Raw genomic sequence first — 14,402 nt, forward strand, 5'->3', positions numbered from 1 at the left:
CTAGCGGACTAATGACCATAGATGTTAAGTCCCATAGTGCTCAGAGCCATTTTGAACTTCAACATGACTTGCTTTAGGAAAGTTTTGAAATGTGCTTCAAAAGGGTGTGGTGGCAGAGCTTGACTAAAGGGTGGCTGAATACACCTTTCAGTCATACGGGCACATCGTGTAATCTCGAGGAGTATCACAAATGAGGAATCGAAACATCGACCTTTGAAGGAGTTTGAAGATATGACACGGCTTAACGACTCAGGAAATTATATCTTCACAGTTAAGTAATTCTTCCGGGTTATATGGACGTGGTCCATGGAATTCTTCTATTCCTAACGTTTTGTCCAATACTACGTTGGACATCTTCAGAGGTATGGCTGGTCGTGCTGAGTCCTGCCGGATGGACCAGCCATACCTTTGAAGATGTCCAACGTAGTATTGGACGAAACGTTACGAATAGAAGAATTCCATGAACGACGGCCATACTATGTACTTTCATAAGGCTCTGAGCACTATGGAACTTAACTACTGAGGTCATCAGTCCCCTAGAACTTAGAACTACTTAAACCTAACTAGCCTACGGACATCACACACATCCATGCCCGAGGCAGGATTCGAACCTGCGACCGCAGCGGTCGCGCGGTTCCACACTGAAGCGCCTAGAACCGCTTGGCCACTCCGTCCGGCACCACGGCCATATAACCCGGAAGAATTATCAACAACAGTACCATCCGGTCGTGAAAGCCTTCATTGTACAGTTAAGTAAGTTGCAGTGGAAACTCAAAGACGGTGTTATTCAAATACTAGGTCGCTGCAAGGTATGGAAGACACAGGACAAACAGTAAGGGAGGGCGCTCAGAGTTCTGCGTTATAAAACAGCAATCGCAGAAGCAATAGAAGCAAAAAGCTTGCTGCAGACATACTGTGGTGAAGCCAATGTGGACACGGAGTTTGACGCAGTGTGCAGCCAGGCGTGAGGAGAAAGAAGGGTGTCGGCTTGGGGCCAGTGCATGTGGGAGCGCGGCCAGCAGGGGCTGCAGCATGTAGCGCGGAGCGGCTGATCCTCGGCGGAAGCCGCCCACCACTCCCGGGATCTGGGCCGCCGCGCCGCGCCGCGACACAGGAAGGCTTCTTGCGGTGCTGCGGTCCTCCTTACCAGAGCAGCCGCCTCCCGCCACCCGGCGAGGCGTCTTCTGCAGAGTGGAGCCCTGCGTTCCCAGACCCGACACTTCCCTGCCCGTGAGGGCGACAGGCGAGGACCGATGTACCGAATACTCTCCAAAGCCGACATCGCAGCGATAGGTGGCTGTATACTGCCCAACCTTCTATTCACCTTTGTTTGGGGGTCAGCTGCACATACCGGGTGATCAAAAAGTCAGTATAAATTTGAAAACTTAATAAACCACGGAATAATGTAGATAGAGAGGTAAAAATTGACACGCATGCTTGGAATGACATGGGGTTTTATTAGAACAAAAAAAAAGTTATCGGGCCTTTTTTCTTCTAGGAAATGTGTGATTCTGGTTTTGTAACTGCTACCGTGACGGGTGAGAGGTACGCTGATATGTTACAGAATCGCATCATCCCCAGCCTGGCTGATAAACACCTGCCGGAACGTAGGATGTTTATGCAGGATGGCGCTCCAGCCCATATTGCTAGACGCGTGAAAGATCTCTTGCACGCGTCGTTTGGTGATGATCGTGTGCTCAGCCGCCACTTTCGTCATGCTCGGCCTCCCAGGTCCCCAGACCTCAGTCCGTGCGATTATTGGCTTTGGGGTTACCTGAAGTCGCAAGTGTATCGTGATCGACCGACATCTCTATGGATGGTGAAAGACAACATTCGACACCAATGTCTCACCATAGCCGGCCGGTGTGGCCGTGCGGTTCTAGAGGCTTCAGTCTGGAACCGCGTGACCGCTACGGTCGCAAGTTCGAATCCTGCCTCGGGCATGGATGTGTGTGATGTCCTTAGGTTAGTTAGGTTTAAGTAGTTCTAAGTTCTAGGGGACTGATGACCACAGATGTTAAGTCCCATAGTGCTCAGAGCCATTTGAACCTCACCATAACTCCGGACATGCTTTACCACGCTGTTCACAACATTATTCCTCGACTACAGCTATTGTTGAGGGACGATGGTGGACAAATTGAGCATTTCCTGTAAAGAACATCATCTACGCTTTGTCTGACTTTGTTATGCTAATTATTGCTATTCTGATCAGATAAAGCGCCATCTGTCGGACCTTTTTTGATATTTTGTGTTTTTCTTTTGGTTCTAATAAAACCCCAAGTCATTTGAAGCGTGTGAGTCAATTTGTACCTCTCTATCTACATTATTCCGTGATTTATTCAGTTTTCAAGTTTATACTGACTTTTTCATCACCCGGTGTATTTACAGTTTTGTCATCCCTCTGCTTGCTGAGACCGACTGTGACGGCATACATAGACAGCTTCGGCAAAGATTGAAGTATACGCGAACTTTGGTATGCAGTTGCCTCGTGGGGCCTGACTCCTGCTCTTCTTTGGTCTGTCAAGCAATAGCAGCGGACACGATTGCAGCACTTTATGGCTAGATACTGGCGCAGAACGAAGCACATAGTTCACTTTGTGGTGTTGGCGGAAGAACGAGCTCCCATGCTGAAGTTGGTACTCCACGACGGAACAAGAAGCAGAGAAAGTCGCTGCCTGACACAGTCACGAATAAGAGAGGTCGGCGTAGGACGCCGGTGCAGACACACCCTCAAGAGGCTCCATATAGCACTGCACCTGGAGCTTACTTACGTCATAGCACAGTGCTGCTCAGCTTCATCCGTTAATCGTCGCTGATCGACAGCTTCTACTTCAGATCCAACAGTGCGAGCTCTACTAGAAGCCAGAATTGTCTATAAAATTTTATAGTCAGTTGTAGATTGGGTTATAACTATCATTCTGTATTGAACCAAATGATACATTTTACTGTTCAGGCACTGTAACATATAAGTCGTGTACCTGGAATATGTCCAAATTATGTACTTACTCTTGTTCAAGTTACAGTAAAGTGATCTAATATTTTGTTGTGTGTTGTAGTATTTGCTCGGCCATCTCCAGAAGTAAACCTAGAATTGCTACACCACCGCTACACCCTTGATACTACATCTACACCCAAATCTACGTAAATACGCCGTTAGCCACAGTATGGCGTATGACAGAGGCACTCTGTACCACTGCTAGTCATTTACTTTCCTGTTCCACTCGCTAATACAGCAATGGAAAAACTGCTGTCCGTATGCCCCCGTACAAGCTCTTATTTGTCTTATCTTGTCTCTGTGGTTCTTGTGCAAAAAGTACGCTGGTGGTTGTGCAACCGTTCTGCAGTTAACTTCGAATTACGGTTCTCTGGATATGTAATGTGTACTCATGTAAGTCAAGCGATATGATACCAGCAACTGAAAATTGCTGTATTTATAATCGAGCCATAATAGGCTTATCTGAGCGTGAAGTAGTGCGGTTTTTCTTGGTTTACTTTAAAAATAACATCACTCTCACACATATGCTTGCTTTTGTGTTTCTTAAATAATGCGCGCTGCTGCCAGTACGAGGAGCTATTCGTAAGATTGTTTCAGTATTTTTCCTGTACTGTAAAACGATTATTTACTATATTAAAAATGAAGAAATTCCTCCAGCTGTATTTAAGGCGTCGATTTTATTTTGGCAACTAGTTTCAACGTTGTAACAACGTCATCTTCAGGCCCATACACTTGTTGACGTCAACTGCGTGAAGCCTGATACTGACTTCTGGTATCAGCCGCACCCAGTTGACGTCAACAAGTGTATGGGCCTGAAGATGACGTTGTTACAACGTTGAAACTAGCTACCAAAATAAAATCGACACCTTAAATACAGCTGGAGGAATTTCTTAATTTTTAATATAAATTTATACCAGCTGACGTTCCATTGTCCATTTCAACTATGGATCAACGAAGATTTATTTATTAGTACTCAGGAATCAGCCAATGATCCTCCATGTTATGTGATAATGCAAACAGTCAGTGGGGTGGGGTTTCTGCGACTTTTACTATGCCTATAGGACCATATTAATTAGCTAAACTGTAAAGACAATATTGTAATTTACCAGAACTTGGCCAGAATTTTCTGACGATTATTACCATGCACTTACCATAAAGACAAATAAAAGTGTAGCAGTACCAGGCCGTGAATTCGAACGTTAACGTAGATGTGACTGGTCTCTGACGTCAGAGCGCCGAAGACAAATGATGAGGAGTCTTTCCGAAAACGCAGAATAATATCAAGCGTGTAAGATATTCTCAACGCCAGTTCAAAGTCGACTAGTGGAATGGAACAACGCCTCCCACATTATGTAAACGTTGCTTCTCATTTCATTACAGAACATAATCACTGCTTAGGGATGGAAACAATTATGTTTATTGATCGAAGCAGAATAACAGGTTCAAATGGCTCTGAGCACTATGGGACTTAACTTCTGAGGTCATCAGTCCCCTTCAACTTAGAACTACTTAAACCTAACTAACCTAAAGACATCACACACATCCATGTCCGAGGCAGGATTCGAACCTGCGACCGTAGCGTTCACGCGGTTCCAGACTGTAACGCCTAGAATAACAAGGCATGTGAAACACGCCTGTACTTTCGCAGAGATTTTGTTATTGAATTTTTAAACTATACACAGAGCTTAAGATATAAATGTAAATACTGTCATATGTAATTTGTCTTCAGTTTCCTGAAAAATCACTTAGTCGCAAGCTGAGCGTAAGCTGTTCACATTTTGTTTCTTCTTAATTTTGCTTGCGAAAGAAGTTGTTGTCCTTCAAGGTTCTTATTAAGTCGTCGATGTACATGTTAAATAGCAATGGAGGCGTGTTTCCTACCCATCTCTCACTTCCTGTTTTATATATATACCTAACGATAACTCGCTTTCGGTGTCTATGGATTACTCTAACATTTGTAGAGAAACTAAATCATTTACATCAACTGTCTTAGGCATCTTCTTTCTCACACTACATTTTTATGTATTCTATTATTAAAATATTATCACTGCAGAGAAACAGAAGTATTGTAAATGATTGAACTGGTTGTGGTATTGGGGAAGTCACCCGAAACATGTGTTGTAAAGGTGAATCGAATGAAGAATGGCGATATGCCCCTTAAATGTGTAATTTTATGTCTTTTTAATAGATGTTCCGTTAGGTGTGAAATGTGTGACAGATGGGGCGTAGGAAAGGGAACTAAAGGAAAAAGAAATCATCCCAACAATTACATGTACAGCTCAGCAAATAATATTCCCTAACACGTGCTAGTAATGCTACAGAATGGTTTGGTGTCCTATGAGAGAGTTTAAATTATATACGAGAAGATAGGAATGGTCGTTTCAAGCAGAAATTTTTACGTAGAAGTATGCACTATTCTAATAGTTTCCGGGATAGATATAATCACATACATTGATTATTCCAGTTCGTGAAGGCAACGAGACCGCCGTTCATCACTGCACTCAACGTCTATGCTCTGAATATCTTTACTATCAACGAGTTCACAGTTGGCCATTGTTCATTGTGACTGTACGAAAGAGAATTTTGTACCAGATAACATAGTCCCGAAGAGTTCATAAATCTTCAATATGTAGTTATGCTGCACGTTTATGGTCATACTCCTATTTTAGTATATCGTTGTAAATTTCCAACTCTTCGAATGGTGGATAGTTTCTTTTTCACTGTGTGTAAGACAATATATAAAAGCGACAGGCTGCATGGTTCATTATAACGATCGGTTCGATTAAATGCACAGGGAAAATAAATCGATATCATTACAGTTCAGCGCACTGCTTTATGTGCGTGCCGTTAGTCTCTGAACACAAGTTTGTCGTAGGTTACACAGAAAGCTTGAGCGCATATCATGTGGGATCTATAGTTGCAATAACATCTTAAAGACACGAGTTTAGTCATTATTTAAAAACCATCTGTGATGTATTTCTGTTAATACCATTTACTGACAAAGTCTCAGTTATAAAGCACAGTATCGTTAGCACACGTTGTGATCGTCGATGGTCTCAGTACAAGACACATGGAAGAGCGTTAAACAATTTCCAAAATAGCTTCTCTATACGTGTTTCCTTCAGCGTGCTCGATGATATGCTTATGGAATATCTCAGTTTCAGAAATGAAGTATTAGAGTGAATTACCTTCCCACTAAAAAGAAAAGAATAAACAAGTACAAAAAATAAAAGAAGAATAGTTGAACGTTGCAGAAAGTTTCACTGATCACGTGGAACGCGCTGTATTTCTAGGATGGTGTGTGCCATGCACATTCTACCACACGTTCCCTAATAAGTGCATCGTATGTGATACAGCTGTTAATCATGTCACCCAAAACTCAAGCTATACCACTGTTGAATATCTTCTTATATGGGAAGTTATATGTATTATGTTATTGGGAATTATATGGATTATATGGTCGATATCCAAGGTGAACTGATAAACTTGCATCCCATATTGTAATCCTTTGGTAAAGAAATGAGTAGGCACATTATGATAAACACCCAACAGGCCCCCCTTAAGGTACAAAGTTGTACTGAATTTTATAGTGCAGTTTTGAAAATTTGCTGTGACCTGTTGCTAATGAATTATTAAATACTATAAACTAGAAACCTGAGAAAAATATAATTATAACCAATTCATTAATATAATTAACACTTACAAGTGTTTATCTCGAGAAACAAGCATAATTTTGGAAGCTAAAAAATAAAAAACGCGTTGTTGAATGAGGAGAAACGAGTAACTTACATATTGTTTGAGATTATTAAATAAAAATATATTGATTCGTCACAATGTAAACAAAAAGAGTCCAGATCGATATTTCATAAACAGTTTTATCTCCTGCTAAAAGATGTACGTGGAAAAAGTAAGAATTTGAACATGCTCAACTACAGCACAAAATGCCAAACCGTTTTTAAATCTGGTTTGGCGATTTAGTGTTGTGTTTTGAGGTCAGTACATAACGTATTCCCTGTATAGAGCGTTTACGAAGCCCATACTCAGTTTTACAGCTCTCATGGAGAAGGCTAACCGATACACTGCATTTCGTCACAAATCTCTTTATAGTATTTAATTTTATCGATAGAGATAATTCATATATAATCGCTATACGTGCTGCAAACCATTACCCATTGGGATTTGTCTGTTTGTCCTACTAAGATTTGAATGTATCAAAGATTTCGAACTTAATGTAATTAAACTTCACGAAAACTCTATGCAATATATTATTCTTTTCGACAGTCAGATGACCGGTTTGGCGAGGCCCATGAGGATCCCCTTCGCTACCCTAATCTTTCCACCTCAAAACAGTACTTTTATTCAAGTCCCTCAACTATTCGCTTTATGTATTCCAATACCTAGGTTATTACTTCTTTTGGCCTTCTGCGACACGTCTCAGTACCATGGAACTTATTTTCTTCCACCTTATCCATTCTTCTCGTTTGTGTTTCCCATATATTTCTTTCCTGGATGACGCTGTCTTAACCTCTTCATTTATTATTGTATCAGTCTGCCTTATTATTCATTATCCTTCTGTAATACCACATCAAAAACGCTTCTAATCTCTCTTTTTAGGTTTTTTCACTGCCCATAATGTATGTGAATCGTAGACTGTGGGTCTGTGGAAACAAATTTAGTGATAGCAATTATGTGTCTTTGCTCGCAGATGGTGAAGGGCAGCTATTATTTGTGGACATCGTAAGACTTATGAGTGCGTCACATCATTATTAATAACGATTCCTCTTTCACGAAATTGGATATGCTACAGGAAGATTCAGTATAATTCAGTACAAAGTACACTGAAAATGCAAAACTCTCAAGGGCTGTGTTCAGTGGCACCTGAGTATAACATGCGCAAACTGATGGGCGGTAGTGTTAATGATTCGCTTGGCAGGATCCGACGCCACTCAGGAGGACTGTCTGTGCACCCATAATTTTGGGTTCGCAGGTGGTAATTGTGGTGAGTTTAGAGGTGAACAGTGTTCGCAACATTCATTCTAGGGTACAACCATCGCCCATCGAAGAGCACAGACTCTTGTTGTGTAGCTTCAGGCATTTTAGCGATGTTGCCCCGCGGAGCCACAGGAATCTGGACGAACGTATCGATGGACTGCTGTACATGCTGGGCACAATGTATCGGTGGTGGATCGCTGCTTATAAGAATGGACTGTGGGACATTTCTACGGCCCTGGACCAGGTCCCGGACTTTCGCGTAATACAGACTCACATCAAGATCGGCGCGTTGTGTGAGCAGCGCTGGTCTTCAGAACATCATCCGGGGATGAAATCAGGTCACATGTTGATCGTCCTGCGTCATCAGCAACCGTTGGGAAACATATGCTTGTAGCAGGACTAAGATGACTTACGTCTTGCCAGGCTGACACCACGACACCATCAAGCGTGTCAACTCTATTGTCGTGAAAGAGGTTAATGGGCATTGTAGAGGTGCTCTGTTTTCTACATTGATTAGAGTGGGTTCTGACTGTATGTGAGTGATGGACGTACTCGTGTATGGCGTAGACCTGGTGAGCTACCTGTTCCAGAGAGCACTGCCCACGACACCCAGGTCTCATCACAGGCTTCATGGTGTGGGAGGCCATCAGCTACAACTCCTGGTCGCATTTGGTGTTTCTGCAGGCTAAAGTAACCAGTGCCCGCTACACTGCATAGGCCGCTATCTCCATACTGCCGCCATTTCTTCGACAGGAAGGTAACGTGCTTTTTCAGCAGGGCAGTTGACGTCCATACGGTTGTTGCTGAGGAACATGCTCTTTGTGGTGTACAGTTTCCCTTGCCAGCAAGATCACCAGCCACCTGAGCACATATCTGGCATGATGAAGTGGGAACTTCTCCAGGAGTTGCAAGAACCATTGCCGAATTGCAACAGAAAGTGGTAGGTGCTTGGGACAATATATATGGCACGATGCCAATCGGCACCTTTGTGATCGTTTTGCCTAGAATACAAGCCTACGTTACCACCAGAAGTGGTACACTGTGTACTGATGAGAATGGACAGCGTTTACTGTGCCACGTGCGGTTCATTTGATCTGAATTTGTTATCATATACTCCTGCAACGATGCGCTACTTGCGACCTCACTTTTCAATAGAGGTTTTTGAGGGTGTTACATTTTTATCCGGCAGTGTAGAGCCTAAAATGATATAAAAGCCATCTACGGTAGTGTATTCGCTGTCTACAGACCCAGTACAGATCATGCAGGCCCTGAAACCGTGTAAGCTAACGATATTGTCACCATGCAGAAGAGCTGATATGAGAAAATGTACTGAATGTATGGCATCGGCGACTTTTTGTGGGGTGTTCGATATTAAAGTACTGGTTATCCCAAGCTGAGGCAGCGGCGGCGTCGGCGGCGGCGGTGTCAGCGCCACTGGGGCAGCAAGTTCTAGGTCAAGGAACTGCGGCGGGAAACTTGCTGGAGAGCAGTTGCCGACCAGAAACTTCGCGCACCATGGAATGGGTCTTCAGGAACAAGAATACACTCACTTTCTAAGCGAAGGTCATAAAACTCCGAAAGTTGTCATTCCAAGGCCACCGGCTGCACCCCACAGAGACGAGGAGGGTGTACCGCGCCTTCAGCAACGACACACAGGTCTCGTTAGCGCTAATAACGAATTCATGTGGCGTCATTCAGAGTGAGCAGAAAAGTTATAGTGTGGCAAAGAGATGCAGGTCTTAATACAACTGTGCAGTCGAAATATGGGGTCGCTTAATTGAATGGAAGTGTAATACTGTGTCTATCGAACAATTTTTTACCTAATTAGTGGTAAAATTTGCATAGTATAGTGTTCTATGTTCTGGAGTCGAGAAAGAGATACGGAAGTTTATCAAACCAGTCTCCATGCGCGGTACATATGGAAGTTTTAGGAGTATGTAGATTTTGATGGTATTCATTTTAATTTCTAACAATTAATTTTCGTCAAGATGGTGATGATATTATCTAGGCTTATTTGTATGAAGGAGAGCAGCATGTTCAAAAGGATACCTGTAGTGGAAAGTACTTGGCGATTAAGGCGAGCCAGGTGATGGCGGACTAATAGAGCTTTAGAGGTTCCTCAGAGCTCCTTGTAAACGTAATCGAGGGACGTCCATTTAGGATGGAATCGGAAGACAATGTCAACGAAGGCAATGAGTGGTTTTCTTTTTGGAACCATTTCTCTAAATAGGAGCCAACAGCGTTACTCAGGGTCATTTTTGTCGGTTTTCTGGAGCAGACAACACCTAACGTAGGCGTCGGATAATAATCGGTATTCTCTTTACATCCACTGTGGATGACAAATTGTCTCATTGATTAAAGTGGCAGTTTATGTGGATATAATATGCAAATAGTAGATCTTTGAATTCCATGCAATTTATTGTGGAATTAGCCATTCATCGAATCACAGGAGGCTCATCATCACATGGAGGTGTTACATGAACATTATCTCCTGCGCCATATGCAGTTGGACTCAAGGGTCGTGGTGATTGCAATACTTTGTGCCATCCACGAATATATACTTCCAACATTGTAGATTGCAACCAAGTACACCGAAATGCCGTCAATTACCGCGCTCCTAGTGTCAGGCGGCACATGGCTAGAATGCTATGTTCCTGTAACACAGTCATCTAAAGAAGAGCCTACAGTGGCTCGAAAAATAATTGGACAATAAATAGCATCAAAAATGAAACGCGACTGGTTGCATATTATACGAGGTCTATTCGGAAAGTAAGGAACTATAGGTCGCGAAATGGAAACCCGGAAATCAAAACTGTTTTATTTTAAACAGTTATCTACAACTTCCAACTACTTATCCCCATACTCGCCGATCCGGCATGGACGTTTGTCATAGCGTTGTTCCAACTTTCCAATACCCTCGTTGTAGAAGACAGCCGCCGGTGCTTTCTGGCAATTCTCTACGCTGGCCTACAGCTAGTTGTCTGTGCTGAAATGTGTCTTCATAGCCAGCGGTTCATGCGAGCAGAGATGAAACTCAGAGTGAGACAATTACTGGCTGTATTGTGGGTAATCAAACATTTCCAATTGAAAACTGTGCAGGAGCATCTTCATTGCCTCTGAAGAATGTGGCTGAGTATTGTCTTGAAGAAGAAAACGCACGACAGTTATGTAACGTTGGCTGCATAGCTTCAGGGGTAATTTCTCACCAGGCTCTCGTACTTGGCGGGAGACACTATTGTTCTAGTATCTTTATGTGCTCCCTGTGTGCTCAAAATTAAATAAAACGACCTAATGTGATCGACGGGCGTACTAGAGAGACTGCCCAACACACCTGTGCAAAACTTCATCGGATTTTCATTGTGGATCCCATTTCGTCACCGATCGTTCCTTATTTTCCGAATAACCCTCGTACGCTCACAAGTCGAAAATAATCAGTATCCGTCACAACGTACCTCGTGTTACGTTACTGAGTGTCTTGTACTGAAATCTCACGTACTTGCACTATTGTTAAGAGATCGTAACGTTTATTGTACGCGAGGTGTAAATTACGTTCGTGATATACCTAATCAGAATCTGAGCAGCCGGTCCGATGTCTAGCTTGACTATTAAATTCTAACGGTATTAAATTCCACTGTCGTTTCTTACTGTTCGAATTTCTCTCTGTTGTTAATCTCAGCTCTATCATACGACATTAATTAGCAACCTTCCTTTTCAAAACAGATGTTCTGTTAACGAACAGTAGTGCGTTCTTTCCTTCCAATTTAAGTGCAAAATATTTGTTTGCTTAAGTACATGAAAGTCTTTGGTGTACAACAGATGCAAGTTACCGAATCTAATGTTGCTCCTTACGGTGTTATGGTTATGTATGGCTTTTCCCGTTTTCTTACTTCTTCACGATTGTCCTTCGCTGTTCAGTGCACCAGTTTATTGCCTGATTGACACCACTGCTTAGAAACGAGTATAATAATTTAGAGCCTACCTGAAATGGAATTCCTTTCTCGTAGTTTCATACGTTATATGAAATGGTGAGCATGTTGCGATATCACCTTGAGGTATCGAAAACTTCCAGTATTCGTCCATAAAGCCTCCGATTGAAGCATTCTGTTATTTACTCGGAATTTTAAGTCCCATTAGTTTGACAGTTGTTATCACCTTTTGTGTAAAATACTCACGGCTACTATGTTGTGTCAGATACGACGTAAAAATTACAATCTTTATCATAGCCAGGGGTAAAACTGGCTGTTAAATCATGACCGCGTCATGATAGCAGCAATCTATTTGGCGCTTATCGACTGTGATGAAAGTAGACGTCGCTAGAAAGTTTCTACAACCGATTGGGAGTGGCAAAACGTCTGTGAAAGAAGATGAGTTAACTCTAGTCTACTTTTTAAATAAAATTTCTTACAACAAAACCTTACAAATGCAAAGCCTTAAAACAAATAGACCTAACTCATTGCGTCATGTTAAACTAAACTTCCAGACAACAGTTTTTTTGTAATAAATGAGGCAACGAGTGTTTCAGTAGTTGCACATAAGGTATATGAGGAAATGTTTCACTGCAACAAAGAAGCCTTAGATGCTATGAAGTACCTGTGATACGCAGAACCTAGCTACTGGACATTCTAAATTAAATCACCGGTGTCGTTGACGAAGGCGTTTGATACTAAGGCTGCAGCCCCCCACGTTAGCCCACTCTCTCCAAGCTTCTCCATCTCTGTCCAACTACCGCAGTTTACATCCATTTCAATCTGCTTGGTGTATATGAGCCTTGGCTGCCCTCTACGGATTTTATCCCACGACTTGATGACATCTTGACGCTGCAGAATGAGTCCTATGAAACAATCCCTTTTTTCCGTCTATTTCTGCTACAAATTTCTCTTTTTTCCATATTGATTCAGTATCTTGCTATTAGTCATTTACATTGTATCTAATCTTCGGCATTCTTCTGTAGCTTCATATTTCAAACGCTTCTCTTCTTATCTGTCTGAACTGCTTACCCATCAGCCCCCCCCCCCCCCTCGATACACATCCGTACAAGTCTTACACTTCAAACAAACGCATTCAGAAGCAACAAGTTCACCGAGAGTCATGAAAAGTGACATTTTCATGGGAATATATAAATCATAAAGTATGTATATATAAAACACAAAGCAAATAAATGAAAAAAGTAGCAACTTAAAACACTGTCAAACGATTGTCAGTGGATCCGTACAATTCTCCATAAATATACACGAACACTATGACTAACACGAAAAATTAAGATACGTAAATTCAGAGAATGCTTCCAATTAATATTACGCGGACAGCTATTCACCCCTCCTCTGGCCTAAAACTTCACTAACACTTTAGTCTTTTTAAAGAGACATTCAAACTTTTTTATGCAAACATAGAATTTCATAGTGTGTTCGACTATTGATTCTGTAAAATGGACGCATTTGAAGAGGCTATAGGTCAGTGATCAAAACACGAAGACGAAGTGTATAATTCTGCCTTATCTGTTTAATGTACCGAAACCTGCGTTAATTCGTGAGGATGCACTTAGTTTGTACCGCTGCTCACGACTGCATAAAAAATGACAGAGGATACCTACGGCCGCAGCAGAACAAACGAGACCAGCAGCTGTTTCTGGCATTTACAATCGTTGTGTGAGTGCTTGGAGAAACGCACTCTGCCAAATTGTTCGCGATGTTATGTGTGAACTTCTCAGCCACTAGGAGATGGGACAGCCGAAAGTAACAAATTCTAACACCTAGCTCTGTTTGACATTGTCAATTGTCAAGCCGGGGCAAGTTAGAATAGGGACAGCGTAATCAGCGCTTCTCGCAAACATTCCCATTACACACACAAACATACACACATATTGGTTCATTGATCGTGACCGGACCAAATATCTCACGAAACAAGCGTCAAACGAAAGAACTACAAAAAACGAAACAGGTCTAGCTTCAAGGGGGAAACCAGATGGCGCTGTGGTTGGCCCGCTAGATGGCGCTGCCATAGGTCAAATGGATATCAACTGCGTTTTTTTTAATAGGAACCCCCATTTATTATTACATATTCGTGTAGTACCTAAAGAAATATGAACGTTTTAGTTGGACCACTTTTTTTGCTTTGTGATAGATAGCGCTGTGATAGTCACAAACACATGGCTCACAATTTTAGACGAACTGTTGGTAACAGGTAGGTTTTTTAAATTAAAATACAGAATGTAAGTACCTTTGAATATTTTATTTCGGTTGTTACAGTGTGATACATGTACCTTTGTGAACTTATCATTTCTCAGAACACATGCTGTTACAACGTGATTACATGTAAATACCACATTAATGCAATAAATGTTCAAAATAATGTCCGTCAATCTCAATGCATTTGGCAGTACGTGTAACGACATTCCTCTCAACAGCGAGTAGTTCGC

The 14,402-nt window shown here is 42.1% G+C and overlaps 1 protein-coding gene across 1 annotated transcript in view; it reads right to left on the bottom strand.

The window, feature by feature from the left end:
- The window catches only part of LOC124794300 (translation initiation factor IF-2-like), a 148,136-nt gene that overhangs the window by 76,057 nt on the left and 57,677 nt on the right, over window positions 1-14,402 (bottom strand). The window contains exon 4 of the mRNA XM_047258088.1: window positions 915-1,224. Coding sequence (XP_047114044.1) covers window positions 915-1,224 — 310 coding nt within the window. The remainder of the gene's footprint in view (window positions 1-914; window positions 1,225-14,402) is intronic.

Source organism: Schistocerca piceifrons, chromosome 1 (assembly GCF_021461385.2).
Source record: "Schistocerca piceifrons isolate TAMUIC-IGC-003096 chromosome 1, iqSchPice1.1, whole genome shotgun sequence".
Taxonomy (NCBI): Eukaryota; Metazoa; Arthropoda; class Insecta; order Orthoptera; family Acrididae; genus Schistocerca; species Schistocerca piceifrons.